General features: G+C 43.3%; 1 protein-coding gene across 7 annotated transcripts in view; it reads left to right on the top strand.

Annotated features, from left to right (window-relative positions):
• The first annotated feature begins 15,198 nt into the window (after positions 1–15,198).
• The window catches only part of LOC100380658 (calcium/calmodulin-dependent protein kinase type II subunit gamma), a 35,302-nt gene continuing 28,675 nt past the window's right edge, over positions 15,199–21,825 (top strand). For 4 of the 7 annotated variants that reach the window (XM_045702385.2, XM_014158183.3, XM_014158179.3 and 1 more), the window contains exons 1-2: positions 15,204–15,574; positions 17,876–17,970. In XM_045702385.2, coding sequence (XP_045558341.1) covers positions 15,507–15,574; positions 17,876–17,970 — 163 coding nt within the window. In that variant the 5' untranslated portion in view covers positions 15,204–15,506. Of the gene's footprint in view, positions 15,575–17,875; positions 17,971–21,825 lie in introns of all 7 variants that reach the window. The other 3 variants (XM_014158180.3, XM_014158178.3, XM_014158182.3) reach the window with 2 other exon arrangements.

Genomic DNA, 21,825 nt, shown 5'->3' with positions numbered 1-21,825 from the left:
TCATCCACACACGTGTGGAAACATCCTGTGTGTGTGTGTGAGATAGAGAGAGAAACAGAGCTAGACAGAGAGCAAAAGAAAGCTTGTTGCAGAGTTATGCAGTTATGCTGCCCTCTACTGCCAGTACTGATGTGAACCTGCACCATCACAGGGCGGTTGTCAGGAATCAGGACTTCAATCTGGAACATAGAGGTAGACAGAGGGCTCTAGATTTATAGAACCAGTTTCAGCATGGACATTGCCATTGAGGCCTTCCACCATTTTAAAGTGGTCAACTGGGTGGGGATTCCTATGGGTTGGGAGTGATCAGCCAAAGATCAGAGCATCGTCTTCTTCTTCAAATTGGGCTTTATGGTTTGTAAATGTCTTTAAACTATATCACCGCCACATAGTGGCCACAATAAAATGAATTACACACAATATTTGTTTCAGGACTCCACCATTGTAGGTGGTGGTGAATCACCAATATCAGCTTAATGCTTTTTTTTAAAAATGGAGATAGCCTAAATGGCACTGCCCATGTTGTCACAGACACCATAATGGCAAAGATACAAAGATGAGTCCTCTTTTTTCACCTTCCCTCGGTTTAAGGAAGAAGAAACTCAAGCCCAATTCAGATTCTCCCCCTCTCCTCCTGTATCACCCTCCCCTCCTCTATTCCCTTCTCCTCTGCATTTCTGTTTCCAAAACTTCTCATTTACCACCTCCCCTACATACTCCTGAACGTCCCCTACATACTCCTGAACCTCCCCTCCATACTCCTGAACCTCCCCTCCATACTTCTGAACCTTCTCCCCTCAAAACTCCTGAACCTCCTCCCCTCAATACTCCTGAACCTCTTCCCCTCATTACTCCCAAACCTCCCCTCAATACTCCTGAACCTCCCCTCACTACTCCTGAACCTCCTCCTCTCAATATTCCTGAACCTCCCCTCAATACTCCTGAACCTCCCCTCCATACTCCTGAACCTCCCCTCCATACTCCTGAACCTCCTCCCATCAATACTCATGAACCTCCCCTCAATACTCCTGAACCTCCTCCCATCAATACTCATGAACCTCCCCTCAATACTCCTGAACCTCCCCTCCATACTCTTGAACCTCCCCTCAATACTCCTGAACCTCCTCCCATCAATACTCATGAACCTCCCCTCAATACTCCTGAACCTCCTCCCCTCAATACTCCTGAACCTCCCCTCAATACTCCTGAACCTCCCCTCAATACTCCTGAACCTCCCATCCATACTCATGAACCTCCCCTCAATACTCCTGAACCTCCCCTCCATACTCCTGAACCTCCCCTCTATGCTCCTAAACCTCCTCTCCTCTCTCCTCTATATACTCCTGCACCTCCTCTCCTCTCTATATATACTCCTGCACCTCCTCTCCTCTCTCCTCTCTCCTCTATATACTCCTGCACCTCCTCTCCTCTCCCCTCTATATACTCCTGAACCTCTTCTCCTCTCCCCTCTATATACTCCTGCACATCCTCTCCTCTCTATATATACTCCTGCACCTCCTCTCCTCTCTCCTCTATATACTCCTGCACATCCTCTCCTCTCTATATATACTCCTGCACCTCCTCTCCTCTCTCCTCTCTCCTCTATATACTCCTGCACCTCCTCTCCTCTCTCCTCTATATACTCCTGCACCTCCTCTCCTCTCTCCTCTATATACTCCTGAACCTCCTCTCCTCTCTCCTCTATATACTCCTGAAGCTCCTCTCCTCTCCCCTCTATATACTCCTGAACCTCCTCTCCTCTCTCCTCTATATACTCCTGCACCTCCTCTCCTCTCTCATCTATATACTCCTGCGCCTCCTCTCCTCTCTCCTCTATATACTCCTGCACCTCCTCTCCTCTCTCCTCTCTCCTCTATATACTCCTGCACCTCCTCTCCTCTCTCCTCTCTCCTCTATATACTCCTGCACCTCCTCTCCTCTCTCCTCTATATACTCCTGCACCTCCTCTCCTCTCTCCTCTCTCCTCTATATACTCCTGCACCTCCTCTCCTCTCTCCTCTCTCCTCTATATACTCCTGCACCTCCTCTCCTCTCTCCTCTCTACTCTCTCCTCTATATACTCCTGCACCTCCTCTCCTGGTAATGTATTATCAAACTGAAATGAAAAACAATGCAACTTCATATTTCATATGTTCAATAATATACAACACTTGATCATTTGCATTAGCACATACCAACTGTTTATTTTTTATAATAACCTGCTGAACAACAATTCTATTGGATATAATTAATTTCCTGCAAATGAAGGACAGTATGATTGTAAGCTCAATATAAATGTGTTTAACGGTCAAATTTTTCAATATCAATAGTTCTTTATTTGAAATCCCAGAAATGTTTGCAGAACTGGTCATTAAAGGTACCCCTTTTTCCTACAGGTGAAACTGTTACACCTTTCACTGAGAACACAAGGACAGAATAAAGCACAAATGCAGAATAATGAGAAAATACAAAGTACTCTTAAGTACATTTATACTACAAAGGAAACAAACTGTTTTTCTAATCAGTTACTAGTCATGCAGCATATAGAACACACATTTATAATCAAACAATTAACAATCAATAATCTGTGCAATAAACACTACATTTATCAGATAACCTGGGTGACTTCTGTACTGAACAAAAATCTAAATGCAACATGCAACAATTTTTAAGATTTCAATTGAAATAAGTTCATTAGGCCCTAATCTATTGATTTCACATGACTGGGAATACAAATATGCATCTGTTGGTCAAAGATACCTTAAAAAAAAGGGGTAGGGGCATGGACCAGACAACCAGTCAGTATCTGGTGTGGCCACCATTTCCCTCATGCAGCGTGACACAGGTCCTTCGCATGGAGTTGATCAGGCTGTTGATTGTGATCTGTAGAATGTTGTCCCAGCAAACCGCTCGCCACACGACACCATACACGTGGTCTGCGGTTGTGAGGTCAGTTGGACGTACTGCTAAATTCTCTAAAACGACATTGGAGGTGGCTTATGGTAGAGAAATTAACATTCAATTCTCTGGCAACAGCTCTGGTGGACATTCCTGCAGTCAGCAGGCCAATTGCACGCTCCCTGAAAACTTGAGACATTTGAGGCATTGTGTTGTGTGACAACACTGCAGATTTTAGATTGGCCTTTTGTTGTCCACAGCACAAGGTGCAGCTGTGTAATTATCATGCTGTTTTATCAGCTTCTTGATATGCCACACCTGTCTGTCAGGGCTGTGCACTGCTGGTGGAGAAGTCAGGTGCAAGAGAGCAGGGAGTATTGAACAAGCGCACACTTTATTATGGCAGTAGAGAAAATAACAGAAGAACGCAGCTTCTTGAAAACCTCCAGCCCACAAGGCAAAAGTGTAAGGCATGATAAATGTTCAATACAAGACACTGTAATGCAAAATAAACAAACCGTGTGCAAAAAACACAGAAACATGAAAACCCAGTCTGGCGCGTAACGATAACCACGTAACACGAAACAATTACTCACAAAGACATGGAGGGGAACAGAGGACTAAATACATGCAGTGTGATTATGGAATGAAAACCAGGTGTGTATGGAACAAGACAAAACAAATGGACATATGAGAAATGGAGCGACGATGGCTAGAAAGCCGGTGACGTCGATCGCCGAACGAACAAGGAGAGGAGGCGACTTCGGCGGAAGTCGTGACACTGTCAGGTGGATGGATTGTCTTGACAAAGGAGAAATGCTCACTAACAGGGATGTAAACAAATTACTAACAGGGATGTAAACAAATTTGTTCACACAATTTGAGAAATAAGATGTGTGTATGGACATTTCTAGGATCTTTGATTTCAGCTCATGAAACATGGGACCAACACTTTACAAGTTGCATTTATATTTTTGTTCAGTGTATGTTAGCAGAGATTAATTTAAAGACATGCTCTGGAACTTTGATGTTATGAAACCCTTTTTACATCAGCCGATGTCACAAAGTGTTGTACAGAAACCCAGTCTAAAACCCCAAACAGCAAGCAACGCAGATGTAGAAGCACGGTGGCTAGGAAAAACTCCCTAGAAAGAAACCTAGAGAGGAACCAGGCTCTGAGGGGTGGCCAGCCCTCTTCTGGCTCTGCCGGGTGGAGATTATAACAGTACATGCCAAGATGTTCAAGCGTTCATAGATGACAGGCAGGGTCAAATAATACCGAGAGACTGAAAAACAGCTTCTATCTCAAGGCCATCAGACTGTTAAACAGCCATCACTAATATATAGTGGCTGCTGCCAACATACAGACTCAAATCTCTTGCCACTTTAATAAATGTAATAAATTGATTTAATAAAGTTATCACTAGTCACTTTAAATAACGCCACTTTAATAATGTCTACATATCCTAGATTACTAATTTCATATGTATATACCGTACTATATACCATCTACTGCATCTTGCCTATGCCACACGGCCATCGCTCATCCATATATTTATATGTACATATTCTTATTCATCCCTTTACATTTGTGTGTATAAGGTAGTTGTTGTGAATTTGTTCGATTACTTGTTAGATATCACTGCACTGTTGGAACTAGAAGCACAAGCATTTCGCTATACTCGCATTAACATCTGCTAACCATGTGTATGTGACCAATAAAATTGGATTTGATGGTTGTAGAGTGGTTGTAGAGGGTGCAACAGGTCAGCACCTCAGGAGTAAATGTCAGTTGGCTTTTCATAAATGTCAGTTGGCTTTTCATAAATGTCAGTTGGCTTTTCATAGCCGAGCATTCAGAGTTCGAGACAGCAGGTGCGGTAGAGAGAGAAAGTCGAAAACAGCAGGTCCGGGACAAGGTAGCAGGTCCATAGCCACAGGCAGAACAGTTGAAACTAGTGCAGCAGCACGACCAGGTGGACTGGGGACAGCAAGGAGTCATCAGGCCAGGTAGTCCTGCGGCATGGTCCTAGGGCTCAGGTCCTCCGGGAGGGGAGGGAGAGGGAGAGAATTAGAGGGAGCATACTTAAATTCACACAGGACACCGTATAAGATAGGAAAATTTCACCAGATATAACAGACTAACCCTAGCCCCCCAACACAAACTACTGCAGCATAGATACTGGAAGCTGAGACGGGAGGGGTCGGGAGACACTGTGGCCCCGTCCGGCGATACCCCCGGACAGGGCCAACCAGGCAGGATATAACCTCACCCACTTTGCCAAAGCACAGCCCCCACACCACTAGAGGGATATCTGTAAACCACCAACTTACTACCCTGAGACAAGGCTGAGTATAGCCCACGAAGATCTCCCCCACGGAACGAATCCGAGGTGGCGCCAACCCGGACAGGAAGATCACGTCAGTGAAACCTCCCAACTTGGGCTGGATGTGTCAATGTGTAGTTCATACATCTATGAGCAGAATTATTGTCTTTCCTTAATTATCAACGAGATCCCTAGTTTGAAAGCATCTGTTTTTCTGGAAGCTGTGCAGCACCATTTTCCCCCCACATGCCCCCCTAGAAATTTGAGTTCAATCAATGAGCTTCAGCCCCTTGCCATATTACTGACAGCTAGCAAGATGCACATGACAGCAGAGCAAGAGAGAGAGAAAGCAACAACATGGTACACATATCTGCACATGTGACCCGTTTCAGGAAGCTGTCACACATCACTACTTCACACGTCACTACTTCACAGGAGAGGCATTTGAAAGCATACGGTTAACTAGCTCGCGAACGTTAGCTTGCTGGCTAGCTAGCGAACGTTAAATGTATAACCAGTGTAGTAATATTATTTATATCTAAAGTGTCCACATCCTGGCTCTGTGTGTGTGTGTGTGTGTGTGTGTGTGTGTGTGTGTGTGTGTGTGTGTGTGTGTGTGTGTGTGTGTGTGTGTGTGTGTGTGTGTGTGTGTGTGTGTGTGTGTGTGTGTGTGTGTGTGTGTGTGTGTGTGTGTGTATTTTTACCTGGAGTAGGCTACTACTTTTACCACTTTTAGTCTTGTAATCTTCGGTTGTTTACTACACTACCTTAGTCACTCTGTTTAGCACATGTGAATCCTTAAGGAGTTGGGTTTAAGAGGTTTAAGAGGGTGTGAACGATGATGAATGGGTGTAGACAAAGAAGAGCTCTTCTGTAGGTGTACCAAAACATTCTAGGGCCATTTTATCAAAAGTGGGGTTACAAGTTCATCAACTTTCAAAGCAGAATTACTTTCCCATTGTGTCCTCAAATGCAGTGTATGATATACCATTTTGTAGCTCTGGGTCTCTACTTTTATCTGATGTAAAAAATAAAATAAAAAACATTTCAAATGTTGCAACATAAGACCGAATCAAGGTGGTCAGTCACGTGACGTACGCAGTTTTTGGGGACCACTGTTGTCTCATGAGTGTTACATTCAGAACTATTGTAAAGGAGAATCCCTTTACAATGCTTAGAAATACTCTATTCACATTGTACTTCCCCTTAAACCAATGTAAGGAACATATACATTTCAACAGGTGACAAATTCAATTTAAAGAAGTTTCCTCAATGTTGGCTCCATGGATAACTCATTCTCAGAGATGCCTCTGATTGGCAGATTCTGATTGGTCCTTTGGACCAATCAGATCAGCTCTTTTAACAATAATTGGTCAAAAGATCAGAATTGGGCTGCCTGTGTACATTCAGCAAAATACTTTGTTTCTCCTTTAAGGGCCTCAGGGCTGCCTCGTTCCTCCTGCAATGAGACAAAGGTTGAGTTCCTGTCCGACTACACCGCAGACACATGTCAGATCTTACAACGCCTGGATAGGTATTTAACATACAGTATCAACTAATACCATTATATGATATAACAATCTGATGCCCGACTGCAGTTGATGACGTTGCATGCAACCATTGGATGACGCAATGCAACGCCTGCACATCTAAAATCGGACAGGAAGTCGAACAATGGGCTTCTTCAACATTGCCAAAAGTAGCAGGGAGCCCACACTGGAAATGTTCTGTACTTGTAGAGCAGGGTGGAGGGCCTAGTGTCTGCAGAGTTTTTTCCTTTCAATGAAACCCTAGAAAACTATGTATGGCGAGTTCCTTACTAATTACTGATCTTAATTCATCCATCAAGTACATTCGAGGAGCGGAAACCCACAGACACTCGACCCCCCGTGAAATGAGTTTGACAAGTGTTGTAGAGTATATTGTTTAATTGTATGTTGTCCAAAAAACAAATAAAATCAAAGGGTACTTAAGACATTCACTTTTATATATTCAATTATCCATAAATGAATGTACAGATATTATATTCTTAATCTAAACACTAGATTTCAAATGACAACACGACTGTTTGTAGCAGCATCTACAGACTAATGTAGTGTCTTAAAGAAAGCCTAGGAAGGCCAAAACGTCACACATTTCCCAACTTCATTCAGTTATTTCTCAATACAGTGTTCAACAGTATGCCACACATCCTTTGACCCCCAAATAACCTTTCTATGGATTTCAGTCCCAAAACATCTTAAATATCTTTGGGCCATTCTTGTATGGAATCCCCCCAATATCTGATAACACATTGCTAATGAACAGATAAGAGGATTAGGGCCTCATCACAAATATATGTAGATATGTTTTATTTTTAATGAAGTGATGATGATATTGGGGGATAACAAATATACTTTTATTCAGATGGAGTCAGCCACACTCAGACTCTTCTGTAGGAATGCCAAGGATGCAAGCTGGGGCTCCACCAAACACAGAAATATTTAGAGAATGAAACCAAAAAGAGAAGCATATTCAAATTATTTTAGAATATTATTGACATATACCAGAAACCTGAACCTGTTTTGACTGAGTAAAGCCCTCAAGGATTAGCAGTCTTGTTTTTTTTACTGTCAAACAAAGGTATTGGCTGTAAATATGTTTTGTAAGAAAACGTGACTTCTCACTGCCATGTTCTGCTAGCAGCACATAAGTAGCATATCCACCGCACACGCAGTCATGCAGCTTGCTTTCATCTATCCCACACAGAGTCCAACCTCCCTCCTTAGCTCTCCAGACTGTATGCCTTTACACAGCGCTCCTCACTAGAGGGTGGTAAAGACTCTTGAATGCTCTCTCACACACAACCAGGACGTGGGCAGGTAGTAGGTCACAGTATTTAGAGCAGAGTGAGGACTATAGATAGTAGCATAGACTTAGACACACAGTAATGAACTGTCACTTCACTCACGCACACACACACACACACACACACACACACACACACACACACACACACACACACACACACACACACACACACACACACACACACACACACACACACACACACACACACACACACACACACACACACACACACACACACACACACGCCCTATTCCCCTCTATGTTGTGTGTGAACGCCTGTGTTGGGGTACTGCACTCCCTGAGCCCCTAGGCTCATTGATCACCATGTCCTAGGACAAAAGAAGGAGGAGGGAGAGAGACAGGAGAGGAGGAAAGTGGGGTAAGCTAGGGAGAGAGAGAGAGAGAGAAGATGAAAGTGGGGTAAGCTAGGGAGAGAGAGAGCGAGAGAGAGAGAGAGAGAGAGAGAGGAGAGAGAGAGAGAGAGAGAGAGAGAGCGAGAGAGAGAGAGAGGAAAGTGGGGTAAGCTAGGGAGAGAGAGAGAGAGGAGGAAAGTGGGGTAAGCTAGGGAGAGAGAGAGCGAGAGAGAGAGAGAGAGAGAGAGAGAGAGAGAGAGCGAGAGAGAGAGAGAGAGAGAGAGGAAAGTGGGGTAAGCTAGGGGGAGAGAGAGAGGAGGAAAGTGGGGTAAGCTAGGGGAGAGAGAGGAGGAAAGTGGGGTAAGCTAGGGAGAGAGAGGAGGAAAGTGGGGTAAGCTAGGGAGAGAGAGAGAGAGAGAGAGAGAGAGAGAGAAAAAATGGGGTAAGCTAGGGGGAGAATGAGAGAGGAAAGAACCAGCCCAGCATCCTCGAGCCCCAGCCCAGCATCCTCCAGCCCCAGCCCTTCTCTTTTGCTGTGAATGAAAACAACATCCACAGTGACAAAGCATATCCTAAAGCAAGACAACTCAATATGACACAGCGAGACACACACACACACAGTCTAATAACCTCATCTGATGCATTATTGATGTGATGAAAAGATGACAGTGGCATTAAAGGAGTAATCTGCAGTTTTTACATACATATTTGGACATAAATTAACATTGATTATTGAACAATGTAACTTATAAATGCCTCATGAGCATAGTTCAACTGTCGTACCCCATCACCCCAAAATATATATTTTTTTACTCCTGTGTTTGTAAACAATGCAATTGTAAACAAACACTGTAGGGTTTAAACTATAATTTTGATCTCATGGATGGCCAGTCCTTGCAACCATAGCTCTGTCTATGAATTTGAGAGTGGTAACATTTCTATATCCCCATAGCTGTTTACTAAAACAGTTGGCGAGGTGGCCACTTTGCTGTTGTTTCAACTACAGCTTGCCCCTTTAAGTCAAACAGTAAAACAGTGTTAGAGTTAGTTTTGTATGGCCTGGTGCCCCGGGTGGGCGGAGTTTGCTCATTTTAGACCTTTCCATTGGCCCTTAAGTGAAATCTCCACCCACCCGGGCCATGCCAAACAAACTTCACCAGTATGACATTCTCCCTCTCTCTGCTGAACCCAACTGAAATCTCTTTCCTAGTCTCTTTTTTCTCTCTCTTCGTTTTGTCTTTCTCACAGAGTGTGTAGGGAGGGTGAGGTAAAGGAGTTACTATTACATAAACATTGTAGGAGGAGGAAGAGGAGGAGAGGGCAGGGCAGGGTCGGCAAGTGGTTGAAGGAGGGGGAGGAAACTGCTATATCGCAGTGCTACACACACCTACCTCTGTGTTGGCCGCATCACTACATGATAAGTGCACAACTTGTATGTGTTTCTGAGGTAAACTGGGTCTGTCAGCATCTCTCTCTGACCCCTTTCCTTCTTTCTCTGTAGTCCTCAATTGAAGCTCTCCATTAAACTGGACTGTGTCATCTCTACTCTGAATGACTCTTCGGCGTTTATGGTCTCTCCATTGAGACTGCTGAGAGAGCAATGCTACTCAGGAAGCACTTTCACACACACACACCTGATGGTCTCCGGCGAATGCTACATTAAACATTTAGCAAACCACTCTGGGTCTCTGTGACATCATCTCTTAGCACCACTCAGCTTCAGCATTAATAGTATGGATAATGTCTCTGATAACGATAACGTCTCTCACACTCTCGCTCTCATTCTGATTCACTGGGCTAGAGTGGTCTCCTGTCAGAGCAGACACATTGATTTATATATATATTGATCGCAGGTTGAATGTGTGTGTGCGTTTGTGTGAATGAGGAGAGGAATTCCTGTTGCTTATTGAGTAGGAGTCAAGATCCTAAGACAATGCTGCCATCGGGATCTCAGCGAGGCCAATGTGTAGACCTACAACTGTCCCGAATCCTGACACTGTCAATAATCGTTGCATGCAAAATGGGTTTAGAAACCTCAGAAACTACTTTCATATCACCCCAAAATAAAGTTTTACAAATGCAAAGATACAGAGCACCATTTTAACAGATTCCCACAGGAGTTCTTTGTGCGTTTCCCTGAAATACGACACTTCTTGAGCTAATGGAAACTCGCAAGGTAACACACCAAAAATGTTGTCTCAAAGCCATAGCTGCGGGAAGTATACTGAACAAAAATATAAATGCAACATTGGTCCCATGTTTCATGAGCTGAAAAAAATAATCCCAGAAATGTCCCATATGCACAAAAAGCTTATTTCTCTCAAATTTTGTCCACATATTTGTTTACATCCCTGTTAGTGAGCATTTATCCTTTGCCAAGATTATCCATCCACCTGACAGGTGTGGCAAGACACTCATTCCACAGGCGCACCTTGTGCTAGGGACAATATAAGACCACTCTAAAATGTGCAGTTTTGTCACACAACACAATGCCACAGATGTCTCAAGTTTTCATAGTCACTCAAACCATTTTCCACTTTCCCCTTTTTATTATCTTTATTATCATCTTCTCCTTCACCAGATCTTCCAGAAGGCTTGTGCAATCCCCCACTCCATATTTATTCAGAATATGTTCCACTTTCTTCCTTTTTTCTTGTCCACCATCTTACCGCGTCTCAGCTCATCACCAACAGCTCAGACACTGAGGTCCGGTTCTAATGCTCTACCGTTCACGCCAGAAATGAATGAACTTACAAACAGCCAGAGCTTCAGTAGTGGCTGGCTGGCTGACTGGCTGGCTGGCTGGCTTCTTCTTCTTCTTCTTAGTTCCAAGGACTCAGATTGGAAATCTGCCAGTTTAATAAATACCTGACCATAGAGTACTCCTGCCATGGGCGCCATCTGTCATCACGTGACCATAGAGGTGGGTAGAGGGCGATAACCAATCAGGGAATTCTGTACTGCTGGAATAGTTCTCATGGCCTAACTTTTTGTTGATAGTATGACCATCTGTAGATCATCTATATGGGAATATCCAAATAAATTGTGACCGCACAGAAACCAGGTTGAAGTCTAGCTTTGTGTTTTCTTTAAGTTTGTGTCGTGTTTGCTTTATTTTTGTCCTGCATTTTTGTCCACATGTTTTGGAACTCCACATGTTTTTGTAAAATTAACCTGGGCCCATTTTTTCAAAACTTTGAATCTGGATCAGAATCATCTGGATTCTGTAATCCTCTTTTTTGCTATCCAGGATCCGATCGATCTGGTTGTTTTTTAGCTGTTTGTTTGTCTGTGAAAAATAAGCAGATAGGATCATTCTGATCCAGATGCCACAATATCAAAATCACAGAATCTGGATTTTCTGAGCTTTGAACTGGCCTACACATTGCCATCTACTGGACAGGTTGTGTTACTACTTCTACACTGTCATAGTGAAACAAAGATGAGGAAACTATACATTAATTAAAGTAAGAGAAAAAAAATTGAGACTGCATATCACTTATAATTAAGTAGAAGCATTTAATTGACACTTCACAATGTAACAACTGACCACATACCTATACTAGGATCAATTAAACATAATAAACCTTTGGTTGTCAGATTTACTTTAGTTGCATTGACATTTCTTGGTTGTAGTGGCTTTCACTTTTCTAAATCCACCCTGAATCCATCCTTCCAGTGGGATAAAGATAATCCCCATTTTCATCACAAAAACCATCTTAATCACTACCTTTGACTTTCAAAAAACACAAAAATGAAATTTGATCCTGATTAAAGGTCAGATTAGATTACCAAATCCTTATCCCTCTCTGTAGGATCGGAATCAAATTTTCCAAAATCACATAACTTGCTGCCTCCGCTGTTTTGCTTTCAAGCCAAGCCTACTGCTTGACCAACCCTACATGATGGTGATTCAGTGTGCAATAAAGGCATTGCTTCATTTCATCCCTTGCATGGATGATCAACAGAATAGATGAGAATAATGTAATCTTTTTTTTGGGGGGGGGGGGGGGGGCTCCTGGATTGAACAGGTGAAGACTTTTGGCCAGGGGTGTTCAGCTCTTACCTTATGAGGTCTGGTGCCTGCTGGTTTTCTGTTCTACCTCATAATTAATTGCACACACCTGGTATCCCAGGTCTAAATCAATCCCTGATTAGATGTGAACAATGAAAAAACTCAGTGGAACTGGCTTCCAGGTCCCAGAGTTGAGTTTGAGGGTTGTAGATAATGGCCACCCAGTGAACAAAATTATGTTGAAATGAGGTTCATTTGGGTTTTGAATGAAAGTCGAAATATGTTTTTTCCGGATATTGAAAAGACATTTACAGAAGTTGAAAATACGTATTTTACAGATGTTGAAAAGACATTATTTCTACAGCCAAATTTCAATCCGTACATGCATTCACTTATATCTTCATGTCAATGAAGAAAGCATTATCAAATTCAACATTTTTTATTAAAATAGGAAAATAGAGAAAAATGAAGATTGCAGTATGGAATATGTATTATTCCTCCTATCACATTCCCTTACTGTGCCTTCGGAAAGTGTTTAGACCCATGAACTTTTTCCACATTTTGTTACAGCCTTATTCTAAAATAGATGTAATTGTTTTTTCCCCCTCTTCAATCTACACACAATACCCCATAATGACAAAGAAAAAACAGTTGACATTTTTGCAAATGTATTAAAAATAAAAAACTGATATCACATTTACATAAGTATTCAGGCCCTTTACTCAGTACTTTGTTGAACTACCTTTGTCAGAGATTACAGCCTTGAGTCTTCTTGGGTATGACACTACAAGCTTGGCACACCTGTATTTGGGGGAGTTTCTCCCATTCTTCTCTGCAGATCTCCTCAAGCTCGGTCAGGTTGGATGGGGAGCGTCACTGCACAGCTATTTTCAGGTCACTCTAGAGCTGTTCGATCGGGTTGAAGTCCAGGCTCTGGCTGGACCACTCAAGGACATTCAGAGACTTGGCCCTGAAGCCACTCCTGTGTTGTCTTGGCTGTGTGCTTAGGGTCGTTGTCCTTTTGGAAGGTGAACCTTCGCCCCAGTCTGACGTCCTGAGCGCTCTGGAGCAGGTTTTCATCAAGGATCTCACTGTACTTTGCTCCCTTCATCTTTCTATCGATCCTGACTAGTCTCCCAGTCCCTGAACAACATCCCCACAGCATGATGATGCCACCACCATGCTTCACCGTAGGAATGGTATTGGCCAGATGAGTGGTGACAGGTTTCCTCCAGACGTGACTCTTGGCATTCAGGCCAAAGACTTCAATCTTGGTTTCATCAGACCAGAGAATCTTGTTTCTCCTGGTCTGAGAGTCCTTTAGGTGCCTTTTGGAAAACTCCAAGCGGGCTGTCATATGCCTTTTACTGTGGAGTGGCTTCCGTCTGGCCACTCTACCATTGGTGGAGTGCTGCAGAGATGGTTGTCCTTCTGGAAGGTTCTCTCATCTCCACAGAGGAACTCTGGATCTCTGTCAGAGTGACCATTGGGTTCTTGGTCACCTCCCTTACCAAGGCCCTTCTCCCCCGATTGCTCAGTTTGGCCGGGAGACCACCTCTATGAAGAGTCTTTGTGGTTCTAAACTTCTTCCATTTAAGAATGATGAAGGCCGTTGTTCTTGGGGACCTTCAATGCTGCAGACATTTTTGGTACCCTTCCCAGATCTGTGCCTCCACACAATCCTGTCTCGGAGCTCTACGGACAATTCCTTATTCCTCATGGCTTGGTTTTTGCACTGTCAACTGTGGGACCTTATAGCCAGGTGTGTGCCTTTCCAAATAATGTCCAATCAATTGAATTTACCACAGTTGGACTCCAATCAAGTTGTAGAAACATCTCAAGGATAATCAATGGAAACAGGATGCACCTGAGCTCAATTTCAAGTCTCATAGCAAAGGGTCTAAATACTTGTTATACATTTTTTGATACATTTGCAAAAGCTTCTAAAAACCTGTTTTCGCTTTGTCATTATAGGGTATAATGAGGGGAAATAATTATTGTTCTTATTTTAGAATGAGGCTGTAATGTAACAAAATGTGGAAAAAGTGAAGGGGTATGAATACTTTCGTAATGCGTTGTATGTTAGCTTTTTCAAACGCTTTAGAACTGACAGTGACTATATTCAAAGTTTCCAGACAAACAGAAAAATCAACAGAACACTTCCAACTACAATATAATTCTCAGTAACAGTTACATAAAAGTTGGTCTTGCTATGATTGTGATATGTGGTTGTTTATCTACCTTAGTTTCATATACTGACTGTAAGTATCTCTGTAAAGGCGTGTCTGCTATAAGCCCAGAATGTAAACGTAAACAGGAACACTTGCAAAGCATGCTGGGTATTATTCTAATTCTAGTACTCTAAATTTGGTCTGTCTCGACGTCAATGTCTCACAAGTTTGGACCGCGTGTTACAGTACAGTTTAGTTCAGTACAGTTTAGATCAGATCAGAAGAGTATAGTACAGTATATTATACTGCACTACACTAATACTCTACATTACTGTACTGAACTCTGCTATACTGTACTGTCTTAATTTGTGAAACATAGACATCTATGAATGGTTCAGATTTGGTCTGGACAAAACAAAGTACATCTGTGGATGTTGAAATCAAGGCCAGGGCGGACGGACCAAATTTCAACATCCATGAACGTTGGCGTTTGACGGTGGTCAATGGGCAGTGTTCCTTTAGGCCACGTTGCTGTCACATATCAACTTATCTCGGTCAGACCAATGATGAATTCAAGACATTGAGAGCAAGGGTTTTGAAAAGTCTTCAAACAGAATCCGTACAATAAGTCGTTTTCCGTTAAAGCTGATTCACACCGAATAATACTCCTACCCCGCTCTGATTACATGACTGCTCAAAAACCCTGCTCAACTCTCGCGTGACTGCCTCCGCTCTTCCCCGGTCTCTCTCCACCTCCGCCAACACCTCCCTTCTCTCTCTCCCAGCCTGTCAGTGCCGTAGCTAGTATCGGAGGTTAACAATCCTCTCCTAGACCCAGAGAGCGACCCAGCCTGCCGTAAACCTGACCGAGGCTTGGAACCCACTCTCAGCCATGGCTACTACTATCGTTACCTCCACCCGCTTTACCGATGAATACCAACTCTACGAGGAGCTCGGGAAGTAAGCGACTGTCCGTCATTAGCTAGCCTGGTTACTGCTCTGCCTTGCCGTCTGTCTTTCCTTCTTCTCCCCACCCCGTACGCTACTCTCTCCTTCTTTAGCCAGCTAGCTAACTGGGATAGCCTGATCCTATTGTCTTTATCTGGTTGTTTGACTAAAATGCAGCTCTATTGCGTGTCGTAGGTTAGGGACAGGACTTACAGCGTATGTTTTTACTTCACCCTGTCTGTAAATGCGATAGCACAGCTAGCAATGTCTACTAGTGTGTCAACGCCTTGTCTTTCCGTCTGCTGAATTAGTCAGGCAGGAAGCGTTTGAGCGAAAGCACTCTGACATTTGCTGGCATGGCACGTTGGCAGCCTGCTTGACAGCGCTGAATGTTAGCATACATGCTAGCTAGTTTAACTGTGTGTTTGTAGAATATTAGGCGATTTGTCTCAACTGCAGTTGTCGAACGTAGACGATAGTTATAGCCCACACCGCCTCCTTCCAAAGCTGAATTATGTTTGCACATTATGTAAAACACCACCCGCTTTCACGCAGCAGCCGTTCATAAATGCCATATGTAGCGTTATAAGCCTCTCAGCACAGACTATGCCGCTGTGGCTTAAAAGTGCAGGGGTGATGCTGTTTCTCGGAATCTCGATGGCTTGTTTTTTTCCCCCTGGGAGAACCGGGCCGTTGTATTATTACGGGCATCTGTCGGAGGCACGATCCTCTCTGGACTCTGTAGAGGGATGTCTTGTATTATTATTGCGTTAGCCCCAGACCCTGGGTATAGTCTAAGTGTCTAGGGCTTCTCTTATCTCGCTGGCATTTTATTGATCCACTGATTGGTTGATCAAAGTGCACACACCTGGGGTGCGTTCTGTAGGGCACAACGTTGTGGACATGTCAGATGTTTCTCTGACATGTAGTCTACTCTTGTCATTATCAACAACAACGGTGTAGTGATATAGGGGGAACAGTCAGTTGTTCTTGAACCAGTAACTCAGCAGTTACAGGGAAAGGCACACTATCCCCTGTGTCATAAAGGCACATACTATTTTATTAATATACACTGAGTTCACAAAACATTAGGCACACCTGCTCTCATGACAGGCTGACCAGGTGAAAGCTATGATCCCTTATTGATGTCGCCCGTTAAATCCACATCAATCGGTGTAGATGAAGGGGAGGAGACATGTTAAAGAAGGATTTTTAAGCCTTAAGACAATTGACAGAGATTGTGTATGTGTGCCATTAAGGGTGAATTGGCAAGACAAAATATTTAAGTGCCTTTGAATGGGGTATGGTGGTAGTTGCCAGGCGCACTGGTTTGAGTGTTAAGAACTGCAACGCTGCTGGGTTTTTCATGCTCAACAGTTTCCTGTGTGTATCAAGAATGGTCCACTACCCAAAAGGAAATCCAGCCAACTTGATACAACTGTGGGAAGCATTGGAGTCAACATGGGCCAGCATCCCTGTGGAATGCTTTCGACACTTTGTAGAGTCCATGGCCTGAAGAATTGCGGCTGTTTTGAGTGCAAAAGGGGTGCAACTCAATATTATGAAAGGTGTTCATAATGTTTTGTAGACTGTTTATATAACATGCCATTTAGGAGACACTTATAGTGCTGTGTTTTATTCATTTCTTATGGGTGGCCCCAGCAGGAATCAAACCCACATTCCTGGTGTTGCAATCATCATGCTATACCAACAGATCTACGCAGTTACTGTAGCAGTGGGCTAGTGCCAGTGAGCTAGGAGAGGAGTTTAACTCTCTGTCCTCTAGTTTAGGTGTGGCCAACCCTCCTGGAGGGCTACTGGCTCACGCCTGCAGGGTTTAGCCTAGTTTCAGCTCTGCTCTAACACACCTGTTAAATCTAAGACTTTGATTCGCTGTGTGATAGAGCAGGGCTGGTCCAAAAGCATGCGGGTTGGTCATCCCAGCTCTATTGTACATACACTGGTAGCTAGCCTAAAGTCTATACTACAGCAAATCTAATCCTGGTCTGCGGTACGACTGGTTTTCTCTAGAAGGTCTGCTTAGTAGTTCATTGATTTACGAGGGGAAGGAAGAAAACCAACGGTGCTGTGGACCTGTATTTGAGAAAGGGAGCTCTGCAATCTCGGTGTCCTTAATTACGGCAGACTGCCATCATTTCAGTTGTATGGCTCCATGCTATGTATCAGTGTTGATGGTATGGCCAACGTGTGCGCACGCGTGTGTGTGCCAGTGTGTGTTGTCCTGCATGTTTGTTGCAACAACAACAAAAAATCCCCCTACCCAGAACTGACCGTTGCTTTCCTTGTTTCCAGGGGAGCGTTTTCAGTGGTGCGCAGATGTGTGAAGAAGTCATCAGGTCAGGAGTTCGCCGCCAAAATCATCAACACCAAGAAACTCTCCGCCAGAGGTACAGTAACACACACACACACACACATATAAAGGGAAAGCGGTGTGCCACTGCTAAATACATATAGCGGAAACACTGCTGTGAGCTGTCGGTTATCTGCTGTATAGACCTGTGTGTGTAACATGTCATAGTAGGGCTTTGGTGATATGGCCAAAATATCAAATCACGATCTTTCAACATTTTTGAGTTATTTGACTGTATTTTGTGTTTCTGAATAATGAAAGTTGTAAATGTGTTTAGCGCATAATCCTTGAATGACAACAAATGAATTCTAGGTGATCCGTTGTGATGGTTTTATACTCAACTAAACTAGGACAAAACTGACACTAAAGTAGTCAATTTTGTAGCACTTTTCATTTAATTTAGCATTGTTGGGAATGTTGTTTAAGAAGCATGTGACAAATAACATTTGGTTTGTATCAAAAATATTTTTATAGATGGTAAAAAATCTATACCAGTATTAGCGATACATCGCCCAGTCCCTATGTCAGATGTGTAGAGCTCTGCTACCCGTGCGTGACGGTCCTCAACATTGTACATCGGGTAGGGCCTGTTCGTTCATTAACAACGAGGGTATGGGCTGGGGGTATTATTTTCAAAAATGACACAAAAAAAAACGAGTGCGTGTGTGGTGGTGGTTGTTGATGCTAGCTAGTTGCACTTGCAATGGATATGGAGGATGTGAAACATAAAACTCCAAAGTAGAGCTTGTAAAAATCCCAAATGAAGTGGAAAAGGCTGGCATGTGGAAATCTAGTTTTGACCGTCGAGCCTGCCCCGTGATTTTGAAGTACGGCAGCAAGAGAACCGGCACCTCTCTCGAGCGCCACATTGAGTCAAATCAGAAATCACAAGTGTGTTGCTTTCTGTTGCAAAGATATTATGTCCTTCCACACAGTTCAAGGCAGGGTGTTTGTTGATATATCTCCAGCTAATAAATGTGTGGTTAGTCATGGCCGCATCTCTGCAACTGTGCTCCCAGACCCCACAACCATATCACGGAGATGCCACAAAACGGCACTCATGAAGAGGATTGAAGTGGTCAACAATATCAACAATGCAAAAGCTGACATAAATTACTTGGGGATGATCACAGATATGTGGACTGACGATTACCGCAAGGTAAATGACATGGCAGTAACCTGCCCTACGTTACCCCTGAGTTTGAGCTGAAAAGCAGAGTGCTGGCTACAGCAACGTTCCGCCCAGAAGATGCCAAGACAGGAGTAACTGTGCTTTGTTTTGATCCAGCCGTGCTGAAAAGTTGCCTGGGTAAAGGACCAGGGATCGAATATGATCGCTGCACCCTACCGATGGCTTGACTTCCAGGATCACTTGTATAACACCGTGCTAAAATACGCACTTGACACTGCTGAGCTGGAAGATGCGGTTCCGGGGGGGCAGAAGCTTTGCTTGCAGCCAAGTCATTGGTGAGATTTGTAAAGCTATCAGACTTGCAGCCCAGTTGTCAAAGGTTGTGTCTACACTTGACACATGCATGTGACTTCTGCTGTCAGAATACGAAGATCGCATTGAGAAGACTGGTCTAGACACACAAGTGTCTTTGTGGTGTGATTGTGTTCAGATCTGTCTGACCACTTCAGAAGGTGGTCAGGGATGGATTGTGTGCGGATTTCTCCTCAGTCTGGTCGCAATCAGGATACCGAAAGCGCATACAGTGGGCGACGTCATCAGCACTCCCACAAGTCTCTAGAAAACTTGTGTTTTGGGACCGAGAGGCACCTTTTCATTATAACGTTGGAGGAAATGCATTCCTAGCGTGTGAGGAACGTGTTTGCTGGCCTTATAAATGCTAGGTAATATTTAGAAAAAATGGTTTTGTTTGTTTGGCTAGAGTTATGCTAACCTGTTTGCAATCCCTTTATCGTTGCTTGTTAGCTAGCTAGCTAGCTACAGAGGTTAGCTGGATAGTTAGCTACAGTAGTTAGCTACTACCATCAATTGTGTTTTCATATTTAGCCTATTCCACCAGGAATCCAGACACACTGTGGACACGGTAAAGACATTTTAAATGTACTTAGGTGTATACGCCTGTTCAGAATTCCATGATCTGAACTCTATGATCAGAATAATACATCTGCATGAACTGTCAAGTCTAGACATGGCCAAAGACTGAGACATAGGTGAAAACAAGATTCATCACTGTGTACCTCACCCTGTACTCCAAGGGAGTATACACTGAACTCTGAAAAGCTTGAGAGCCCCGACGTGCTGCTTTCTCATTGGACTTTCTCTGCCCCTTACGAGGCGCTGGGGGGGCTGGTCTTCCTGTGATGGGACAGGCTGCCATCCTGTAGGTATGGACCCCCCGCCCCCACCAGGTTATCTCCCATGGGCAGATTGCGTGTAGACCTCAGACTCTGCCGGGACTGAATGGGATGCGTGAGATAACAAGCTGCAGTAGTTGTGGGCTGTTTTTTTCCGGCACTGATTATATGGACAAACCAGGATTGGGCGAAGGCGGTGGTTAAACTGCTTTGCTTCCGAGTGCTTCACAACTCCTATTCATTTGGAGTGTTATGTTATGACCATATAGTTAAACTTGTCTTAACTTGAGGAGTCCTGTTATTGTTGGCTAAGTTCTGTGGGTGAAATTTGGACTGGAGTGGCAGACAGAGGAGTTACTTCGAAAGGTAACTGGATTTTTGAGCCTACTGCTTAGGTTGAGGCCTCACCTGAATGGTCAATAGCCTACATTTGATCTATTTGTGCTTGTTCTGAATAGCCTAATGAATCTAGTTAGTAATACGTTTGGATATTTAACCTGTGCTCAGTGTGCTGGTTCTGAACAGTGCTGATAATAAACTAAAAGTTGCCGCTGTAGACATTAGCCTAACATTACTAGCAACATGTTGGAATACCAGTTGCACATGGGTATTTCGTGTGTATTTTATTTGTTACGTTTAACCATATCAGCAATGGTTCTTTTATAAAGGGTTAAAAAAAAAAAAAAAAAATATATATATATATATATATATATATAAACTTAAATACAGAAGACACATTTAAGTTGAATGCGTTCAGCTGTACAACGGACTAGGTATGTAGTTCATTAGTAATAAGGTCCTATTCATCAGTAATAAGGTCCTCAATCAGCTTTCTGAATTTCCCAAGAGGCACCACAACATCACATTTAAGAACATTTTGAAGATAGTTCTACAAACATGGTGCAAGAACTAAAAGCTGATTTACCGAACTCAGTAGAGACCAAAGGAATTCCCAGAGTTAACCATCCTTGAGACCGGGTGTGGTAACTCGTATGTCTAAAGTTTAGTAATGATGTTTGGTACAGTGGGACGTTTTGTAAAAGGGCTTTATAAATGAAACATAGCAATGTATCAACCTATGTGACATCAGAGACGGCCAACCAACTTCCTGGTAGAGAATGCAGTGATGAATACTAGAATTGTCGCCCGTAATAAAGAGCAATGCACTATGATTAAAGAACATTTTGAAGAAATTAACAATGAATATTAAATCAGTAAATTCATACATTATGATAATAAACAAAGATGTATATGTAATATGCTCGCACACGCTTTTTCAGTTCTGCACACACATTTTCTATAGGATTGAGGTCAGGGCTTTGTGATGGCCACTCCAATACCTTGACTTTGTTGTCCTTAAGCCATTTTGCCACAACTTTGGAAGTATGCTTGGGGTCATTGTCTATTTGGAAGACCCATTTGCAACCAAGCTTTAACTTCCTGACTGATGTCTTGAGATATTGAAGCAACATGTCCACATAATTTTCCTGCCTCATGATGCCATCTATTTTGTGAAGTGTACCAGTCCCACCAGCAGCAAAGCACCCCCACAACATGATGATGCCAC

This window comes from Salmo salar, chromosome 19, assembly GCF_965601325.2.
Source record: "Salmo salar chromosome 19, fSalSal1, whole genome shotgun sequence".
NCBI lineage: Eukaryota > Metazoa > Chordata > Actinopteri > Salmoniformes > Salmonidae > Salmo > Salmo salar.
This window is presented reverse-complemented; position numbering and strand designations above follow the sequence as displayed.